Here is a 22,467-nt window from a genome sequence, read left to right as displayed (position 1 = left end):
ACACATCTTTCTTTAGTGAGGTATCAGAGGAGAAAGCAACAATGGGCACTCTTTGGCACCCAGCTTAACAAAGAGGGAGGGGACAAGGGGGCAGGTGGGAAACGAGGAGAAAGCCCTTTGCTTTTAAGACCAACCCTTAGAACGCGCATCTCCTCCCAAAAGCGGTAGCTTTGCTCCCCCATCACATTCCCGCGCGTGTGCAGAAATTCAGAACAGAAAGAAGGCCCTGCACACTTCTCAGTAGACAGGAGCAGAGCCCTTGTGCACCTAAAACGTCAGCCCCCCCCACCCCCCAACACAGTGTCACAGACCTCCCCAGCAGGGGACATGGGAGGAGATGCCAGCACTTCTGGGCAGGCAGCATTGGTAGCATCGACTGGAAAATCCAACCCAAAGACGGCCACTGTTTAGAAGAGAAGGAGACAGACATATGTCTTCGTCTGGCATAGACAGAAAGGAGCACACAGGCTTAGGAGAAAGAAGGCATTTACCAAACAGTGTTGTTACCAGCATTTTCCATTTAAAGCACCAGTGGAGGAGATTCGGTTTCCATTACACAGTACAGCATAGGCCCCACAAAGAGAAGAGCAAGAGGCCACTCACTTCCCTTCCAAGGGCTTGCTTGCATGGGGCACGTTAAAAGCGTGCAGTTGGCACAGCTTTGCACCACACCAGCCCCGATTGTACCGTGTGGGTTCAATTTGGCAGCCATACCAATGACAGTCAATGACAGCCACACCATTAGCTAAGAAAAGAGAACTTTCATAAAAAGTCAGACTGGAAACGCCTGAATAAACTTCAGAGCTCTTGCAGCAGTTACTATGGAGTCACTATAGAAACAAGCAACCAGTTAAGCTGAAGTGCTAATCTAAGCAAAAACACAAAAAAGAATGCTTACAGTCATTTAGCTTTCTTACTGCAAGGCTTGCTGCCCAAACACAAGACTGTGGCATACACCTCTAAGTCCCAGCCACTCTCTCCTTGCTCAAAAAATATATACTAGTAAGCACCTTAGCATCCTATTGAAGGATAAACCTCATTATCAAAACAAACTACAAGCAGAGTACAGCAACAACATGGGTCTCCTGCAGGCCACCCCCAGGTGCCTGTGGTAGAGCAGAGAGGGGCAGTTGTCCTTGTACAGAGTATGGTTTTAAACTGCAAATTGAAAGTCCAGCAGGGAGTTTGCAATCCAAAAGGTAACTTAACAGATACACACTGTCATCCAGACTACGTTCTGCAGGCTTGCCTGACCTCGTTTTTCCTACATAAAACAAGGAGACAATCATTCAGTCACGTAACCCACACGGCTCAAGCTATTTGAATAGTTTCAAATGGAACACGTTTGTAAGGTTAATCACAAGCTTGCACTCTGTGTAAGTCATGTTGCTGTCAGGCAGAAGCTGTCAGGAGTCTGGGAAAGCAAAGAATTGCTCATCCCCAAACCAGAAAATTCAAGACACTCACATGGCCCTGTCACAACATAACATAGCTGCTGCTTGCGTTTCCTTGGGGGAGGCTTTGCAAGAGAAGGATCTAAAAACATTCCCTCCCACCAGTCTGGCACTGAGGTCAACAGGACATCACATGGACCAGAAACGCTTATATATTGTTCTCATTTTAGTGAGCAATGGGGAAAGAATATATGAAATGCACTGAAAACAGGTGTTAAAAATGTGATGTGTTCAAACTGCTGCAGACTTGTTTCTGAATAGCAGCTTAAAGTAATGATGCTAGGAGGAATGTGAAGGACATTTAGTGCAAACCTTCAATCTGCAGAGATGTGCATTTGACCATTTTGGAAACTGAGATATCTGATACAGTGAAATTTCACATGGTTTTTGCAAGTATCCCAACGTTAATACAGGCAGTATCTGCAGACTGGTATAGCCAACCACAGTGACTATACATATGTTCTCCTTACGCAGCCATGGCAACACGTCCCACTGCCAAAACCCATTTTTTGTGAGTAAGCACAACAGTTTCAGCATCTGATTCCTTCCACTCCAGAATCTCTCTACTGGGAGGTCAGAGGCTTATGCTAAAGTTGCTTCCACTAAATGCAAACGTCAGCTACAGAGCATCTGCGTGTGTGAGACATGTATAGCCTGGTGTTGCACTGCCTTAATCAGCATTCAGTGACTGTATCAGAAAAACCTGATGCAGTAGGTTTGCTGAGAACTTAGTTCCAACAATTTAAACCTCCCTCTGTGTGCTAAGCACAGAAGTTTATGCTAACCACCATAAAAATAATACATGAGAATACTAATGTCACAGGTATCGATCCCCAAGCTGTAACTTAAACTGAGCTTAAGTATTACGTTTCCCCTCAAAATTCAGATATCACAGACAAACTGGAACATGAAGCAAGGAAACACTTATAAAATAACAGAACAAAGTCATTTGTATGAAACTGAATTAGGACCATCAGGAAGAAACAGATCCAAAATCCTCAAAAGTAAATAAATTACATCTATACCTCTAACAGCTTCCCCTTCCCCCAAAAAAACCTTAATCCAACTTAAAAAAACACCACTTTGCCTTCCTAGGAGAAGGAAAACAATTGAAAGAGCAAGTAAAGGTTTTGCTTTTCTTTAGTAATTACCTTCAGATGACAGAACTGGAATTTATCCAAACATTCCTGTGACCAGAATTTCATCATGCCACAAAGCATTAACACAAACACTTTTTGCCTCCTTTCACTTTTTAGAGGACACAAAGGTTGGAGGCACATGACTCCTACCACCATTCTAACCCAATTTCCTGTCAGGTTGTTAATTACCTGTTCGTTATCTGTTAAACTCTGCCCTTTGAGAAGGCATGGAAAGAGTAGCTAATTCATAATTAGTGAAATATCTGACCTTTATTAGCGCTGCGAGGATATCTTGCAAGAAGGCATTACGTTCAAATTTTCACATAGCAGTATACCATACACTTCTTATGATGCACTCTGTATTGGAAAAAAGTGTACAGCTGGCTGGTAAAAGCAATTTCTGGCCTCTGAGCTTACATGAGTCCATTTCTCTGAGTGTTTGCTTCAGGTAGAACTGGTCATGGGAGAAAGAAAAACATCAAGGAGCTGCAGCAGTGTAATCATGAAATGCCAAAGAAGTTATTAAAATAATTTTTTATTTTATGAATAAAAACTAAACACAATTAGGACATGGATTCTATTTTTTCTTTTTCCCTGTTTCTTTTGAACTATTCTGATCATCTCTTTTTGTACTGGGGCCATATCTACCATCCCTGTGCTGAACCTGCCACTCGCTCTCCAGCTGTCTCAGCATTTCTTGCGTTAGAAGTCCTTCACGCAGCAATCTGTCAGCAAGAGATCCACGTCCATGGGTTTTCAGATCCTCCCGCCTTGCAGCAGACCTATAGGCTTTCAAGCTCTTTGCTCTTCTCTCTCCTGAAACCTCCATGGCAGCAGGGAACTGTATTGTGGATTTTGCACCCTCAAGGTCTGACATCACCCTGGTATCCCTCTTAGTCCTTGGAAGAGGAAATTCTTCTGACACAGCCACTGCTGCTCCAGAAACAGCAGTGGATTGCGAAGCTCGGATCAGCCTTGTGATATTGCAGACCCCAATTTGTATAATGTTGTCTAGTTTTTTCTGAATATCCCTTACAAGCGCAGCATCAGGGAACATATCCATGAAGCGGTAACTGAAGAGAGGTGAAACAAAACAACATACAATTAAACCTTTTCACCACAGCACTGATGACTGGGATGAAGATCAGATACACACTGTGTAAAGTACAATCTTATTACATGTTGCATAGGAAGAATATTGTATTTTAAATGACATTACAGTTGTTCCAGCCCAGAGGCCCCTTGTTTCTGTCTTTCTTTCCGTCAGTCATTTAAACTGTTCTCTGCAAAATCCATGACTTGCCCCCACAAAGTAGCTACACTAGCATTTGTCAAGATCCTCTAAAGGGCCAGCAAAGGAGCCCAGACTGTACCACATCCATACTGGCTCAACGACACTGCTTTTCTAGGACTCTCGGTCACAAATATTAGGAGAAAATAAAAATAACTGCCACGCACAAAGGCAATACCTTAACCATAGATAGAGGTCAAAAACATCATGAACAGCTTCCAGGTGGACAAGTTCCTTGATGTTCTTTGGTGGGGCTAGTGGCCACTTGGTGTGCCGACAGAGCCAGTCAAACGTCAGAGGGTCATTTCTACTAAACTGTCTTGCAAACTGGAAAACAAGTAGATTCAGTAAAGTCTGCAGTTAGTAACGAAAGAAGTTTTGATTTCCCCCCCCCCCACACAGTACAGTTGTTCTGAAGTTGAACTAACTTTCTGCAATTGCATTATTCAACGCAATTTATAAACTAACAGGCTGTTTATGTTGTTCGTAACTGACCGAACGTTAATTTGTATTTGGACAGCCATACACTAGGAGGGGCTAGCTGTAACCCTCAGAGAACAGTATTCATTGAAGAGTCCGCTCTTAGATACACATTTTTAGGCCCATTTATTACTGAAAAAGTGATCATCAACCTAATTAAATGTCAGTGAATTAAAATTCCCTCGAGTCTGTATACATAGAATACTCAAGAAAATATCTCCTTCATTTTACGCAGCACAAATGCCACACATGCTTTTAGTTAATTACTCAACACAGGAATCATCTCTCCTTTACTGGCCTCATTATCACAATTTGTCCATGGGCCACGCACAGAGCTAAGTAAAAAAGTCTGGAGCCATCCAGAAAAAACAGAACTTTGAAGGCAGACAATTTCACCTAGTGAAGTAGATGGACTGTCTTTTCTTCTCCTCTCATATTCTGCTAATTCCCTTATTTCAGAATCTCCTGGGTTGAGAAAGTGATGTTAAATATTTGTTGCTTGACTTAGGAAATGCACTATTCACAAACAAAAAAAGATCTATCTGTAATAGAAGTCAGCCCTTCTGAAACCTAAACATCTCAGCTCTTTTACTAACAGATAAGTCAAAGTTTAATTTTTCAGAAATGTTAACGACAGAGTAATTAGTTCCTAAATGGCTACTACCAGAGGTTTTTCCTTCAGCAGGGAATGGGCCTTAAATTCACATTACCAACCTACCTCCCTCTGACAAAGGTTAGGCACCTCTACACCTTCATCACTTCAGATCTCAGTGCTCAGGATTTTCTTAATGAGGCACAATTTTTAAACTCTTTAAATTAGTCATTTAGTTTTTAAAGACATTTATTAGCCATTTTTGAAAAGCACAGGTCTAACATCTGTGACATGAGGGCAACACAGCAGTTTCATTTTTGCAATGTTTTATTTAAAATGTTTAATACAGTCTAAAAGGGGACAAAGATGATAGTGTCTAACAAAGTAACAGTCCTAAACAAAAGTCTTAATCCTGCAAAACTGAAGTCAGCTGACTATAAATTCCTCAAAATATTCACTCCAGGGGTACAGTGCAGAACAGTTCATCCAGGCATGAAAACTGAACTGGTGTAATTCTGAGGGTAAATTACAGCAGTGTGTCTTGTAGGGTTTTAATTCTGTGTATTTATATTTATAACATCAGCAAACATATTCAAGCTCACATTCTTCTATTTTGTTGACAAGCTAAAACCTGGATTAGTGGTACCTTGTTTTTAAGGACTAGTTTTAGAAGACTTAATTGTTCACAAGTGACTAACAATTCTGACCTCTCCCAGTTCAAAGATCACCTGCAAGGAAAGCCGTAGGATTCTGAGGCAAATAGCAGAAAAAGCTTTCAAATTTTAATTTATATCCCAATATGAGAGTCAGATCTCAGAAGTGAAAAAAGCTTCAGCCAATAAAAATGCTAAAGAATCCAATCATTAAAAAAAAAAAAAAAAAAAACTCCAGCTATTTTATATTTTTATTTGCGAGCACTTTAAGAATACTCTCAAATGATCTAATGACCAAACCCACGATAAACATATTAACTAGACATGGCCTCATTGCATCAAGACCCACTTGGTTCAATGCCTCATTTTCTGGGAAAAACAAAAAATAACTGACCTTCAACAACGTTGTGCACACAAAAGGCTCCTTTCTGTTCAAGGGTGCAGTGCAGAAGACATACCGTGATCGCAAATTTAGTGGAATGTGCTGAATCATATCTGCCAGAAACTTAAAGTCATCAATATTGCAGACAAAGTACAGTCCATCGACTTGTGAGAGACTCACAAAAATATCCTGTGAAAATATCATAAGCAAATGAAGAGGATGTTATTGCAGAAGAGAATCGTCAAACTTTTATTAAACAAACTAAATAACGATTTGGTTTTTCAGAGTCCAATTGTACTGAGAGAACAGTTAAAATTATCAAATTCAACCCATAGTAATTAAAAAGTTGGGGGAGATCCCGCTGCTATTCTAAGAGGATTTTCATTAAATTCTTTAACATAGGATCAGAGGAGAGGACATAACGCATTATGCTTTATTCAAGCATTTCTAATTAGTCTAAGTATCCAATGCAATATTCTAGAAGTATACATTTTAGCTACACAGAATACTACCACAAACGCCAGGTATTTCTACGTTTAGAACTTGTTCCAGGTTTGTCACTTAGCATGACCCAAAAAGCTATCTTTACAGTATAAAACTCAATAACTGAGCTATTTTTAGGAAGCAGCCTCAGGAACAGAGATTTATTTTAGGAAGATAGGCATCACAAGATAAGTAAGATGTTGCAATAAAGGCGTTCAAATAACGCCTGAAACATGCAAGGCTTGACGAAATAGCAGATAGCACTGCACATTGCACAAGGGAATTTTTATGGGTCCCCAAAACTAGTTCTCTCTAGGGCATGTGTGATCATTAAAGAAGCACTGAGCTTAATTAAATGTGTGACTGAATACTTAAGAGACCAATACTGACACATTTATTATCTTATGGAAATTCTAAAAAGTTAAATTTTAAAGGTGTACTATTACTCTGCCAGCTACATCTTCCAAGATCTTTTGAGTACAATCTTTCACCTAGAGGTTTGAAACTGTACATTTTGCTAAGTAACAGGACATCAGATAACTTTAATATGCATTCAAATCAATGAAAGCTGCTCAAAGTTCTCAGAGATCTAACAACTATGATACTATTTTTTTAATATAGCCTTAGAAGTTTAATTTCTACTTAAAAATATTTAAGCACTTCCAAAAATTCTACTGTCAGTCCCAAGTAGCTATGGGCTCCAGTAGATCCCACAAAAATCTGTTTTGCCAATTTAAGCAAATGCTGTTTTACCATAAAATCCACAGAATCAGGAAAAAATAAAATTAGGTAGCTCTTAGATAGACAGAAATCTGACATGACCAGCTCAGTCTTCCAAGAGTTTTCACGTGAAGCTATCAAAATTTCAGTCTGCAGGGTCTTGAACCTCAGAGCAGAAAGCTCACTTTTAAAATACAGAAAAAATTAAATGAGAAGGCTGTTGCATCAGATACTCTTCAACATATGTACACACATTTGCACATTTGAAGGCTTTCAAATTTATTATTAACATGAAAAAAGTAATCAGTCTAAACGTATTTAGAGACAATGCTGCAGTAGAAAGAACAATATGACTCATAAAAGATACACACAGAGCTGTCTGTTAGGTTCTTAGAGTATATGTGCTGTAGAAAAGTAGCACTTGTAAGTACACTCAATTTTTAAACTAAAAGCTATTTTTTTTACTCATTCTTACAATTAGATTGGATAGAGTGGCATCAGGGAGGTGATAGGCAAACATTTCTATCTGCTCAGCAGTAGGATGTAGGCCAGCTGCCTAAAGGGAAAATAAAGACATTTTTCATTAATCCTCAACATCTTTAAGTTAGCGCATGAGAAAAAAACCAAAAATCTAGAAGGATAAAACGCAAGAAACCAAAAGTACCTGACAGAGTCCAACTTATTCAGCACACCTGTCTGGAACTTAAAGACTTCCATATTTAAGCTTTCAATTCTTAGAAGAGCAGTTTCAATATAAATTAAAATATTGTAAGCCCTGTGGATTCTCCAAATGTGCCTTATATTCAAAGTCACTCTGGCATGACACAATCAATTTTCATTTCCAAGTTGTAAACAGACACAAAGAATTTGGGATCAGAACACAGTAACACAGCTCTAAAGCACATCTGTACAAATTGAATACTAAGCTCTCACCTTCACAGGCCGCACGGACTCACTCAAAATTTCCTTCAGCTGTGCTAAGTCATCTTGATGCATCGTAGTGACTTCTCCTTGCTTGAAAGATGAGCCGTAACGCCCAGCTCTGCCTGCGATTTGTAGAGCCTGAGAGGTTGTAATTAAATCTATTTCCTTCTCTCCCTTTTCATTGATAGTTGGCTTTACTATTGAGTTAAAAATTACTCTTTTTATACACCTGAAATATGTGAACAAAAACAAAGGAATCTTTTTTTGGCAAATTATTTCCATTATACAACCTATTACAGAAGAGTGAAAGCCTTTTTTTTTTTTTCTCTGAACCTTCTAACCTTCTTTCACCTCCGCAAATTAAGAGACCACAGACATTGCTTTACCACGGATATAGCATTCTCAAAAGGCAACATAAGACTGCTAGTTAGTCACAGGAGAAGCATCATCCCAGCACACATCAATCCTGTTCTAATATGGTCCCAGGCTACTCATCATCTGCCCCAGAGCACACAGCACTGCCTGCATCGCCTTCACCAATATAACACATCTGAAACTAGACTCACCTTACCCTATATTTCAGAAACGCAATAGACTGATATTCTCACAGCCTAGCCCACCTGACCTCAGTGAATCAAAAGGACCTTGACAGTGCTTGGTCTCATATAGGATTAGGCCAAATGAGCCACTTAACTCTTAGAATCAGTTTTAGAATTAAAGCTTAGATCTACCCAATCAAATCGATCACTACTTCAAAGTTAAAGTGTATGCACTGTAAGTGTTTTCTAGACTTAACAGATTTCTAGACAAACTAGTCAAACTGGGGGGGAACAAGTGAGAGAACTAATGCAGGTTATCACACCAAAAATAAGCATACCATAACCTGCTCAGAGTACTTACAAATTGAGTCCCATTCCAATTGCATCTGTAGCAACTAAAATTTTGCATGGATCATCAGGATCATTGAATTTCTTTGCCTGTTCAAGTTTTGTTCCTAAAGCAGAACAACAAACATTTCATTTGGCAGACTCTTCTTACAATATAAAGACAGCATATCTCTAAATCTGATGCCTTTACAGTAGGTTGAGAAAAAAATTTTTTCTTCTATTTGACTGTGATTTGTAGAGTTTGTTGTTGTTTTTTAAAATCATTCCCAGAGCTGTGAATAGGCCTCATTTAATTAAAATTGAAGAATAATATTTTTAAAAGTATTAAAGATACAACCCCAAGATTATAATACCAGCGAAAAAAAGCTTTTACTTTCTCTAACTCTATATGCTGATGCAAAACTAGAAAAATTTGTACTGCTTCATTTAAAAAAAAAAAAAAGCTTCTCTAAGAAAGAAGCAAAAACCAGAACATTCTCTTAATACACACATATGTATACAAAAGAGTTCTTCACCTGGTGGCAGACTGCCATATATGACAGCACATTCTAATCCTCTGGCTTCAATCTGTCGGCTGAGAGAATAAATGTCATTCTTACTGAAACAAACAATGCAGTCCCCAGGCCGGAGGTTATCTAGAGAGTCTAAAGCATAATCCAACACAGTAAGAGGAGTGAGCCTCTCGTAGTTTCGGACCTAGAATTAAAGAGTAGTTGTAGAAGATGAGACCTTTTTAAACATAAAATTAACGTGAAAGCTCAGCTAACGTGCTTAACATCACAACTGATTGCAACACTAAGGGACTTCTTACAGTCCTAAAGAGATAAGTACTGGGGAAAAGGCGACATATATCTTATGCAATCAAAACCACAAACTTGCAGCATTTCTCAAGGTGAGAACTATAAGGCCTTTTCAAGAAACAGAAGACTACACATTTTTATGCATAAATCAGATTCAAGGGAAGAAGTATACAGATTATATACAGTCAGAGCAATCCTAGGGAGAAATCAGAGCCAGTTTTCACTAATTCAGTCACTTGAATGCTGTGACTGGACCGCTTTAGAGTTAGGAGTGCCACCAAGCATATGTAAAGCCACAGCTAATTCACCTGGAAATCAAACAGGCTGCACTACCAAAATTATGATTTTAAATAATCTTTAAAAAGGAATTTTCCCAGGAAAACAAGGTTTTTTTTGACTGTAAGGTTGGGTTGGAGAGATATTTCAATCACTTTCTTCTGGTGGTACTGGCTCTTTTAACTCCCTTCCTCATCACCTGGAGAACGAATAACAGAGTAACCTGAGAAAACAGGGCATTGTGCACTCTAGAAAGAGCAGAACTGTATAAAGAAAGCCGCTAAACAGTTTCCCTGTGGCATTCCCTGGCGGGGGGAAGTCAGCAGAGCAATCAACTTTTTAAAGTAAAACACTGGGGTTTGGGGTGGAGGGGGGAAAACACACCACACACCAACACAGAAACTGACCACCACACACACACTTTGCAACATCTCCTTTGATTTACAGAAATTGAGCAACATTTTAACAAAATAAACACCTGCAAGAATAGCTTTGATCAGTAATATCCCAAACAAAACCTTATATTTTAGCCTGCTTTCTGGCAAGAAAAACCTCATGTTCTGTCCGTAACGTTACAGAACTAAGAAAACCTACCTCAACCTCCTCCCCTGTAGTGTACATGAGTTCTGTCACCAATTCAATAGCAGCAGCTTCTCCACAAACATGGATTTCTTCTGCACAGAGCCCTGAACAAGATCCAATGAAATAAAGTGAAAATGTTACAGATTTATATACAACAGCATCTCTAGCTGACGTTAACAGTTACCAAAAATAATATATTTTGCTTTCTGTATTTCATCTCCTTCAACATCTCAAACCAGTACCTAAAGCTTCCTCCACAATACACTGCCTCCTTAGAGCTAGTCTTTATCTCATCAGCAAGTAACGTTTAGAAACCTGGAAGCATATCCATCTGAGCAGTTAATACCTGGTTGCATCCTCTCAGCTCAAACAAGAGGTACTTTCAACCACTGAATAAATGGAGCAAAACTTTGTGCATGTGTTTTATTTACTACTGATGCTTTACTATTTCCCCAACCACAGCAGAATTGGAAAGTTTTGTTTTCTGCATGATCTTTTAAAATTATGAATACATCTTTAAAGTAGTCAGAACGGTAAAAGGTGAAAAACAGAAGGTGGAGGAAGTGTGACAAATTATCCTGCCAAATTCATCATCAAAACAGTGGAGCGGGAGAATCAGATTCCAAACTTCTGTTGATATTAATTCTTACTCAGATTTTTCAAAGTTCCTCTTGAAAAATTATAAAATTAGCAAAAGAATCCATTCTCATAAGGTTTTAATAGATCAGTGCTATAAGTGAGCTATTCCAAATTAACGTTATAAAATATTTAACTTTTGCCATGTTCCCATAGATTTAACAGAATCTTTTAAAATTAACTCTCTGAAAATTGTAGAGTTTTAATTGAACAAAAAAGCATACTTCTAGAAAATGCTCAGGGTGAAAGGACAGCAGTCTGACGACACACAGACTCTGTACTAACCACAGAAACAAAACCACCAAAAACACACATCTGCAAAACTTAGAGAATAAAATTTTCAATAACATTTCTTCAGCAAAACACGACAAATAACTTGCTGCTGTACAGAGAACTCTCCAGGCAGAGCGCTTCTCCAACTTGCTGTGAGGAGACCTTACTAACGAAGAACCAATATTCATTTTCATTTTGCATCACACATTGTAATCACCTATCAATATACTGACTGCCAAGTTTGAATTTAACATGCCATTTAAAGTTACATGAAACTAGTTGATTGTCAACACTGACTAGCGTATTACCTAGAAGGGCTCTTGTCCAAGCCCACCCTCTAGCAGGATCTCTGATCATCTGAATTTCATCAATCACAGCAACTTCATCTTAAAAAAACAAACAAACAAAAAAACATTATGTGCCAAGGAAGAACATCTAGAGCAGCAATACTACATAGGAAGGAACATCTCAGAGGCTTTCTATAGAACTCAGATCCAGTTAACTCTCTACCATCAAAAAGCTAATCTGAGATGATCCAGGTTTTATTAAAATCATTCTAAAATATCTCAGGAATTGTTCAAATAAGAGTGAAAAGGCATAGCTCAGCTACTTAATAGGGCCCAAGCAGCAACACGTGTAAAGACAGCAATAGATGTGATCAAAACAATTATGTATACATACAAGGTGTATTTGTGCTGCACATTTCAATGGTACAAGCAATATGAGGAGCTTGTCTGGCATCTTCATTAGCGTACACACGCTCTTCTCCTGTCACCAAGTCACATGGCACATTCTAAAGACATTCAGAAAACTCACGTTAAATTTCTGGAACATAACAGAATCCCTCTTCCAAAGGGGAAAAAAAAGGAAAAAAAATTTATTAAAGTATCTTTTAATGGAAGTTAAAATATAATGGAAGTTACCCAGAGAATAACTACTCAGCCTGTTGACACTTGTGCCCTATGTTTAAGCTTTATCAGACTAAAGCACCAGTATAAAGAGGAGGGAGTAGCTGTAACTAGATGCCAGCTCCATCTCTTCCCTCTCCCTCATTCCCTAGAGATTGCATCTTACTTTCAGTACTTCTCAGCCACCACATCTGCAAGAAAAGAACTGTCAGAAGAGTCATAATATAAGTGGCTCATAAAGCAAGGCCCAGTGCTGCAACCGCCAATCTTTCCCCCATTCATTCAGTTACTGCCCTGCTGGGTGTCTCACCTGCTGCCTTGGATTGGCACAGTAAGAGTTCAGAGGATTAGCTGTGTGAGACAGCAGGAGACACCACTCTGTCAGCTTTACACTTGCCAAATCTCAGACAGATGGCTGCTCATCCCTAATCAACAGCCATCTGTGGAGGCACCAAGGAGCCTTGGTTGAGCCACACAAGATCCTTTGTGAAATACTGCTACACATACACGCTATGCTGCATTAATATGTGATATGTTACTGTGATGCTTTATAACTGGCTTGGTTCTGCACAAATGGAAACATGCGAACAAAAAGCTTTCAAAAAGATGCTGGAGGCAAAGGAAAGTACTAATGAAAGCTTCCTCTAGGGACCTGAAATAATAGGGCACTGGTGTTCACCGACTCATACATCTGAAGTTGCAGAACTTTTTATTATATGGCAGAGTAAAATGTATTTAAACATTGAAGTAGAAGGGGGAAGAGAGTTAAGCAAGGGTAATTACTCAAGTACGAGCTAAAGCAAAAGTAACGGACAAAAAAAAAAAAAATCTATGGCTTCCACATGGAAAAAGCTAACACCACAGCCAAGCCAAACCCAGGGAAGGACAAATTACCACAGGAACATGGAACCAGGACACAGGGACGAGCACAGGGAATATGCTCTGGAGAAAGTGCTGTTCCATTCTGCATGCCTTACAAAGAAATGCGCTACTGGTATTCATACAAACTGGCAGCACTGCAACGCAAAGCTACACTACTTCACAGACTACCTTAAGCAACTACAATATTTTACAAACATGCATTCATGGGACTATCCCAGTATTAAGGATGCAAGTAAGTAATATAACATACTGACAGCATCATTACTCTTTTGGAAGATCTCATGAGCCAGAAGTTTTAGTGGACCACAGTATATTCCTGATTTTGCTGATAAAAATCTCTGGATAGCATGATAAGTTTTTCCACTGTTTGTAGGACCCGCATGGAATATTATCTTCCTTTGAATAGCCCTAGCTTCCGGATACCTAAAATGCACACAAAAGACAGATTTGTTTAACGTATATATTTAATCTGGCATTCTGGATATCAAGTTAGGTGAAATTCCGAATTAATTTAAACATTTGCATATCAGTAGACATTTAAAGTGTGGTAAAAGCAGAAGGATTAAGTTCTTAAATATATCCAGTATATAGAGGTTACTGTGTCTTATATAATCATTTTCTAAATCATACAATGCTTTCTAAGATTTAGAGTGAAATTCATACATGATGCATGCAAAGTAATTTCTCGTTACTGTAGTCTTTTTTGGAGTGTATTAACATCTTAATGTTCTGATGCACTACCTCCCAAAAAGGTAGGGCCACAAGACGATACAAACTCTGCTACTTCCACAGCTGATATAATCTTACTCTCCTTTTAATTCCATGCAAAGTCAATTGATGGCAGCATATCGTGTAACAAAGAAAAGAATTTCTGACACAATTTATTGTGAAAACAGATGGATACATGAAATGGAAAATATACATCATGAAGCTTAAGCGCACAGTCTGAAATTCTGTGACAGTAAGAAAAGAAAACATCGCAACCACTAAAACACACTGACCAGTTGGGCGGCAATCTTAAGTCACTGATCTTGCGCAAATCATCCATACAATCCAGCATTGGAAAAATCTGCTTTGCATGTCTCAAGAAAAATGGAAAGAGATCATCCACATGACCTAGAAGACAAACCCTTTTAAGAAAGTTTGCATGCTTGCTTATTTAAAGGTATGTATATTCATAAACTTAAAAAATAATAACAATGCTACTATTCTCACCACACGCTTTCAACTTCTGGCTCTCTAAAGTGGTCAATAATTATCTCAGTAGCGGAAAGGTAAACTAACACGAGTACGTGCACTCATTAAGTAATGTAACACAAACAAAATAGCACGAGGAAAAAAAAAACTCACTTCAGTATATTCACTCCAGCTAGGCTACATACCTAAAGAACTTCTAAACCAAACAAGAGGCTATGGAGAATCTGGGTGAGAAATAGCTTTTCCGTCCTAAGAGGATTTTAGGCTTTTCTTCCTGAATTCACATGCTGTCTTGGAATAAATAATAATAAAAACTTCTAAAATGGTTTTATGTATAAAGACAGACAAGCAGAGGACATCCAGCTTCCTTAATCTACTAAAACTTGGGAAACCTCGTTCAAAATTCCCAATCCCCAATGCTTAGCACAGCAAAGAAAAAAATAGAAAAAATTCAACTCAGAAGAGAGATTCTGGTTCACTAGTCACTGTTCTGAACGTTTGCAGAGCAGACATGTAGACCTAAAGGTCTCATTTCAGGTCACACTCTGACTGTCCAGCTTTCATAGCATTTCAAAGAACCACCTGGATCTAATAAATGTTATTATCTAACTCCCTAAACAATCAGTCATCCCTTTTTCCATTGAGAATTAGTATTGAATAAATAAAACAAAAATTACTGTGAAGAACTTAATTTGGCAGTATTTTATCATTAAGTACAAGGAAAGCTCAGTTAAAACTTAGAATTACCACAATAAACTATCTTTTATACTCCTATATCTGTGAGTTTTAAAGGATATAAGTAATACTCCAAGACACGTAAATAAGGATTTCATATGAAAGATTTTAGGCAGATCTAATATTAAAATACTTTTAAAAATTTTCGTAAGAAAGAAAGCATTTTAAATCTACAAATTTACATCTTAGAACGAAGCTTACAGGCACTGTAACCTTTATATTACCATTACTAAGAACACATACACAGTGCCAAAGTTGAAGTTCTGAAGCTCGTGAACTTTAGAGAAAGTTCTTTCTGCTTCTACCAACTGGCATATCCTCTTGGTTTGGTGCAGTTAATTACAACACATGATGCAATAAGCAAACAACGCTCATTTTTATTAGTGCCACACCAAAACAGAACACGGGCACAGAGGGCTGTATCCCCAGGTTTTTTAAGCCACCTAGACAAGAGAATGCTCTCAAAGTGCCCCCTAGTGACTACCAGATTTTTTGAGAAAAGAATACATTGAATAGTAACTTTCATTTCAACAGTGAACAGACACTATAAAACTGGCTTCTACTTGCTTACTTTAAAAGATTTAAAGACAGAATGCTCCATAGGTTGGGCACAAACCTTTCCAAGGAGAAGTGAAGTGACTTTTTAATCTCTTTTACAGTATGGCGGGAAGGTACATAGGAAGGTAGTTAAGTATGGAAGTCAGAAACAAAGACATTCATAAAACACACACTTCATTTTACAAGCACTCTCCCAATACTTGCCTGCATCACAGCATATATCATTGAGAATAATATGCAAATCAGCACTCACAGAACTGGATTCCATGATATATTTCCTAAAGCTTATAAACGCTTGGTGAAAAAGGCGAGCTGTAAGAGAAAAGAAGAAAACAGACACGATTGGGATCACAAAACTAAATACCAAATACCTACCAAAATGCTTTAGTGCATTAAAAACATTTCCCTTAACATGAGATAACAAAAATAAAGGCTATTTGAACTTAGCAACAAAGACAATTGAGCAAGTAATGCTGTGGGAACAAACATAAAAGACCGGATCCACCTGGTGCCATATGTGAATAAAGACTTCGGATGAAACGTATTCAGATTGGAGTCTTAAATCATCTGAAGAAAACAAAGTTGCTCTACAACAGTAAGAAAAAAGGTTACGCTACTAAAAGTCAAAGAAATCCAAGCCTGTATGCCTAGCATATTCATCATGCAGAGCATCATGCATACTATTAAACAGTGGAGAAGGGGGGCAAGGGAGGGTGCCCACAGGAATAAAAACAGATTTCACATTTTTTAAAAAGCCACCTTAGAAGGCCATTTGCTTACCATCTAACCCATTTTCTGCTCCTAGTCTCTGGATTTCTTTTCTTTTGTAAAACTTGTTTAAGTTTTTTAGAACTTCACCTGCAAGAAAAAGAATAATATTTCTGAGCTATCATGTTTACCTTTTCTCAAAATTTAATCAAACACTGCTGACCTGAAGATCATGGCTCACAGTCTCATTACTTTAGAGAGAGGAAGCCTTTGCCATGATGAAGAGACTCAGATGATTTCTCCCTAGATTAATCACAAGCAATATTTGAGCTTACTGCGGAAGAGGACAATCTTAAAACGCAGCACTAGGAACGGCCACGAAGATCGAGTCCTTCTAGCGCAGTACCCGAGATCAGACTCTCCCTGTTACTAGATAGGAAAGCGTAAGGGAACCTGCAGCCAACTTGCTACAAAACAGCAGGATAAATAGGTAAATTTAGGGGATTTTTTTGTTTGCTTTTAAAGTTAAACCTGCTTATGACACTCAGTGGAAGCTTTTACCACAACTCCTCTGAGAGGCTTTCTTCCCTCCTCATTGCTTCCAAGACACACTCTCCAGAAAGACCAAGCAGACCACACACATTATCTTCCTCTTTCCTAGCTTAAATAAAGGTGGGGAGAAAATGACTTGATAGGCTCTGTACACATAAAAAACATTCTTCTAAGTGAAATCTGAACAGAAATAGTAGGCATTGGATTTCTACCACGTCAACTTTTTAGCCTTATTAGAAGAATTAAGGTATCAAAGATTTTAGATATAGTTCAAGAATATCATGTATGATAATATTCTTGAATACTAAAAGGAGCTAGGACTGACATTACCTGAATTCTCAAAGAAAAGTCCAGAATTGCAAGGAAACTATTTACTAATGTATGGTTTGAATTTAGTTCATTAAACATTAGTTAAATCACAATGGCAAAAAGCATCCCCTTCATCTACAGGCACTCAGAAACCCACATCAATCTAGTCAATGTGGTAAGCTGCTGGACATAAGCTTATTCACTTGTAGATTTGAATTTCAAGAAACTTCACGTTTCAAAACGCTAGGAGTACGTAAGGCAGCACACCACTGGTTTACCAGCACAAGTCAGTGAACAGAACACTACCGTGCTGTGCTCTGCTCTCTGCAATGAACTCCCTAACTCTGAAGTCTCTGCCTCGAGACAGAAAGCTCCCCTTGAGATCAAGTCATGTAATTGCAAGATTGCCTCTCTTTCTAAGAAACTATACTCCGGAGCACAGATAGTCCACTTTGAACAACAAAGAGTTATCAGGGGAGCAGAATTCAACAAAGCAGAAAAAAAGCAGCAACACAAAGCCGGAAGAGCAAAAGCAGTGGCTACATCCCATTCCAAAAAGGCTTCCCACACCCCATACCTGATTACAGTAGCCTATTAAGAGATTTCAATTTACAGTCGGAAGACTCCTTCTGAAGTGCATGCAGAGGTAATTAGGCAAAATCAAGCCCACTATCAGTGGGCTTACAATTACTACACAGACATCTGTATCCACATCAGAAAACGTTCAAAGGCCCAGAAATCAGACAGTTTGGAAGACGCTGCATTAAAAGAATGTATGGGGCTAAATTTGTCTTCAGAGCTTGCCTAAGAACTTTTGAAAGACTGGAAAGCATAAAGCAAAACTAACAGTTAAAATGACATCAACCATGAATCCAAATTCACCACGTTCTAGCCATACCACAAGATTAAAAGGTCAACGCTAAAACATTTATTATCCTAGGCAGCATGACCTTGGAACCATCACAGCCCTCAACATTCAAGGTCACTCTCCTTCCTAAGCACAACTACCTGCCTTAACAATAAGGTACATCTAAACAAAATGAAGCTGGTGCTGCAGAACAGGTAGGTATGCCCATGATAGCTTTCATCAACTGCATATAGTAGCACCTACTTCTACAGCCTGAGCTAGCGATCAGGTGCATACCCAGAAGATGTGTTCCGCCTCTACTATTACCCTTGTTACCATTTACTCCTGTTCTAAGATTTCCCTTTTTAACCTTTTTCTCATTTTAGGACATCGTTTTAGCTCTTACTCCCTAGTTACTTTGATTTCTTAGTAGAATTTTTTAAGTTTCTGTATAAAAAGATGTCCTGGCACGGCAGCAGCGTTCAGAAACTATGCAGTTAGCCTCCAATTAATCATATTCACCTAGATAGTTCAGTCCTGTTTGTAGGACATTCGTTCTGCAACTTTCCTGCATCTGACACCATAACAGTCAGTTTCAATAGGAACACACGCTTCCCCTGGGGCAGTTCAAGTGCTTTATTTTAAAACTCCTCCAGAACTATTAGAAGACTTACGCTGTCCAGTCCAAGCGACCTCGCACATCTAACGTCAACCTGTTTCTTCAAGCACTTCCCATCTCTGACACAGGAGTGGCTGACAACACCTCATCTTTCCTAGCTTACACTTGTCACCGGTAAGGGCAAGTCCCTGATCGGATAACATAGTAAACTGACCACTAGGGCTCCAAATCAACAACTGTATCCAGAATCCTGAAGCCACATGGCACGAAGTGCTGATCTGATATAGGGTGAGCTTGTCTGCTCAAATTTATCAAAAAATGGTTAATGCGTCATCTCCATACCCCAAGGTCTGCATCCACACCAGACCTAATTTGTGCTGCCAGCTGATTTAGCAACATTCAGGCCCAGTGTCAAAGACCATGGAACCAAGTACTAATCTTTCTCCCTCTGCACTGACAGCAGATCACTTATCTTTACAAGATCTCCATTTCTGGTCATTGCTCTCTTTATACTCCCTTCTTTTGATACCAGATGCAGGCGTAGATGCTTTGCCTTTTTTTCACCTTCCTTTCTAAATTTAGCATCACTGTTTCAATTTTTTATGCAATTGTTCCTTAGCTATTTCACTATAAAGGCCTCATGTATTACCTAGTCATTCAACTATATTTATTAATCAGCTTGTTTAAGAAAGCAAGCAATCATATAAGGTGTTTTGAAAATACCCAACTCTTAAACCATTCTCTCATATGATAATTTAGTACTGCTCTATTAATTGTTTCCCATAACACTGTCCACTTGGGCTTTTCACAGCAAGGAAGGCATCATTATACAATTATTTCAGTAATATTGCTAAAGTAAAAACAATGAAAGGCAAAGTAAATGCAATGAAATGCATAGAAAGATACATTCTGGTGTATTTTCTGTAAGTGAAGTTCAAAAACAACGGCATCTGCTAATTACAGTAAGTAATTAGTGGGTTACAACCCACCCGATACCCCAGAACTAAAAGAACATGTCACCATTCGATGATAAACTTCCTATAAAATGACAAGAGACAGCATAAAGATGCAGCTGTGAATGGAATTCCACTGCATGGAGTGAAGCAGCACGTTTGTTATAAAGGCTTCTGTAAAACCAACTTTGCAAAAGCGTGCTTCTAAAACGGCTTCACTTATACTGACAGCGTTTGAGTAGCTTGAAATATATGATCACTGTATCACTTCAACAAATAACAAGCTAACAAGGTGATTCATATTGAAATTAAGCACTCTGTACATAACAAAGTTTCTTTCAAAGGTGTAATAAGAAAGCCTGTAAACATTCAGCTTACAAATTTATTTCCTGAAATTTAGTTGAGCAGCAGACAGTGGAATCTGACAGACTCTCTTCAGTCAAAATATCACAGAAACAAATGGTTACATTATTCAGTGCGTGGTCAGAACATGACGGAGGAAAAAAAGGCACAGGAAGGGTATTTATTTTATTTCTAAAAATGGTTATTTCCTAAGGAAGGTTTCATTAATTTTCCTTTTTAACATTACTGCTAGGGTTCAAAACACAAAATTACTGGTAGCCGCATACAGAGAGTTACAGGCCAACAGGCCAGACAAGCACCGCACTGGCCACACGGCTGGCATTCCTCACAGGTCTCATGCGAAAGAGCTTCAGTCTGTTTGAAGCAGTTCATTTTTATTTGTGGGAACATATATGATTTTAGTCAATTTGTTCTCTTGTCACAAGTTACCAGAGATCAGAGAGAACCTATGCTTATGTTCCCAGAGTATTTTAGTTATAACTTTAGAGAAAACAGACATTACTCATTTGCTCATATATGAGCTGCGAGATGCAGCTACGTACAAGTAAGATGCCATCGTGCAGGTTTACTGGCATCTAAAAAATGCACTAGTAACTTAAGGTGACACTCAAAGAGAAGGCTGAAGACGACACAGCTCTCTTGTATTACAACAGTTCAGGATTTCCCTCCTGGCTATCAGGCTTTTTAGCTGTCAGAGCCACGCATTCCTTTCTTGGAGGCCCCAAACAAATTAAGATCATTTTCCCGTGCTTCCTTTACCTGGAGTTAATAACATTTCATTGAACGCTTGATTAGGAGAGCACATAATAAATAAAGTTTTCATTTATGTCCTCTATGCTTGGGATTACCAAACATCAAAACGAGCGAAAACTTGATTCTTACTTAAGTCTCTGAAAAAGGCATGCGGGCACAACTAGATAAATAAGACCGTTCCTAAGCAGAAGGCCTAAATGGATGAAGAACGAATAGCATGTACAGCTCATAATTATTTAAAAAAAAAAAAAAGGGGGAAAAAAAGAAAAAGTTGAACAAAGTAGTTACAACATCTGAAGTTTCTTGAGGAATAATTACATAAAAAGACATCAAAAAGCGAACAGAAACGTCAAGCACCTAAAAAGTAATGAAGCATTTCTTTTCTGTTTCCACTTACAAGTCCAAATCTGAACGTGCCAGGTAAAGTGGAAAGAAATACAGCCAACAGAATATAAAACAAGTAAATAAAACATACGACAGGCACTATTTTACCCTCCTGTCAAGGCTGAAGTTCAAGCCCCTACACTGCTCCTGAGACGCTTAGCGGCTCTAATAACACGACCGCTCCGGGGCGCACAGCTCTTGACACAGCTTTCAGGGGCAACGCCGACACTTCCACTTACTCAGTCTTCATTTGAAACGCGTGAAACCAGGAAGAGGCGTACAAGACTGCCGTTTTAACTGAAACTTAAACTGCAGTTCCCAAGGCGGGGGGCGCAGAGCTGGAGACACCGCACAGATTTTGACCCGGGCCTACAGACGACGCTGCCCTGTCGAGGCGCCCGTCCAGCCCCGCCGCTCGGCCGAGGCCCGAGGAAGCACCGTCACCGAGGGCGCGAAGAGCCGCGCGCCCTCGGAGGCGCCAGGCCCCAACGGCCGCCGCCAACGGCCGCCGCCAACGGCCGCTCGCGCGCGCGCGCTCCCCCTCACCCTTGTCGAGCGGCCGCGTGAGCTCGGCGCCCACGTCCTCGCCGGGCGCGCCGTCGGCCGGCTTCAGCGGCACGGGCACGAAGAGGGAGGTGTCGGGGGCCCGCGAGCCGCCCCCGCCGGCCGCGGAGGAGGAGGAGGAGGAGGAGGAGGGGGCGGCGGCGGCGGGGCGCGGCGGGGGGGCGCCGCGGCGGCGGAGGACGAGCCCCGCGCGCGCCGCGAGCCGCGGCAGCGGCCACGCGCACCGCCGCATCGGCAGCGAAGGGCAGCGGCGCCGGCGGCGGCGGCGGCGCGGCCTTCACACGTCATCGCGCCGCGACCGCCCCTCCGCGCAGGCGCAGCCGGGGCCGGGGCGCGGCGGGAAAAGAAGGGAAAATGGCGGCGGCTGGCGTTTGCCCGGGTGCCGTCGAGGCGCAGGCAGCCGTCTTGGCTTTGCTGGCTGCCGCCGCTTCCCCGCGCCGCGCTCGGGGCGGGGAGGGAGGGAGAGGGAAACTGCGCCCCAGCAGCGAGAGCAGAAACGAGGCGTTTCACCCATTTTAGGAAAATGTAGCTGTAAGTGAGCTGCAGCCACTGCAGCGCCACGG

The 22,467-nt window shown here is 40.0% G+C and overlaps 1 protein-coding gene across 1 annotated transcript; it reads right to left on the bottom strand.

Moving 5' to 3' along the window:
• Positions 1 to 3,112: 3,112 nt before the first annotated feature.
• SUPV3L1 (Suv3 like RNA helicase) lies at positions 3,113 to 22,144 on the bottom strand. The gene is made up of 15 exons (XM_068950912.1): positions 21,887 to 22,144; positions 16,633 to 16,710; positions 16,057 to 16,164; positions 14,364 to 14,478; positions 13,617 to 13,785; positions 12,254 to 12,365; positions 11,881 to 11,958; positions 10,676 to 10,767; positions 9,521 to 9,701; positions 9,019 to 9,112; positions 8,128 to 8,347; positions 7,670 to 7,750; positions 6,004 to 6,180; positions 4,063 to 4,211; positions 3,113 to 3,666 (listed from the first exon to the last, which is right to left on the bottom strand). Exons 1-15 carry the CDS (start codon positions 22,134 to 22,136, stop codon positions 3,171 to 3,173), a joined length of 2,400 nt encoding a protein of 799 aa, XP_068807013.1. The 5' UTR covers positions 22,137 to 22,144; the 3' UTR covers positions 3,113 to 3,170.
• Positions 22,145 to 22,467: the final 323 nt, after the last annotated feature.

Source organism: Struthio camelus, chromosome 7 (genome assembly GCF_040807025.1).
Source record: "Struthio camelus isolate bStrCam1 chromosome 7, bStrCam1.hap1, whole genome shotgun sequence".
NCBI classification, from domain to species: Eukaryota; Metazoa; Chordata; class Aves; order Struthioniformes; family Struthionidae; genus Struthio; species Struthio camelus.
Note: the sequence above shows the minus strand (reverse complement) of the source record. Positions and strands in the feature narration are given on the sequence as shown.

Bases quoted from the DNA above. Each gene is read 5' to 3' on its own strand.
- SUPV3L1 (XM_068950912.1), bottom strand. From the start codon at position 22,136: ATGCGGCGGTGCGCGTGGCCGCTGCCGCGGCTCGCGGCGCGCGCGGGG. The intron at 13,786-14,363 runs GTCAGTGTGTTT...TGTGCATTTTAG, and splicing joins TTAAGATTGCCGCCCAACTG to GTATCCGGAAGCTAGGGCTA. The intron at 10,768-11,880 runs GTAATACGCTAG...GATCTTGTTCAG, and splicing joins TTGGACAAGAGCCCTTCTAG to GGCTCTGTGCAGAAGAAATC.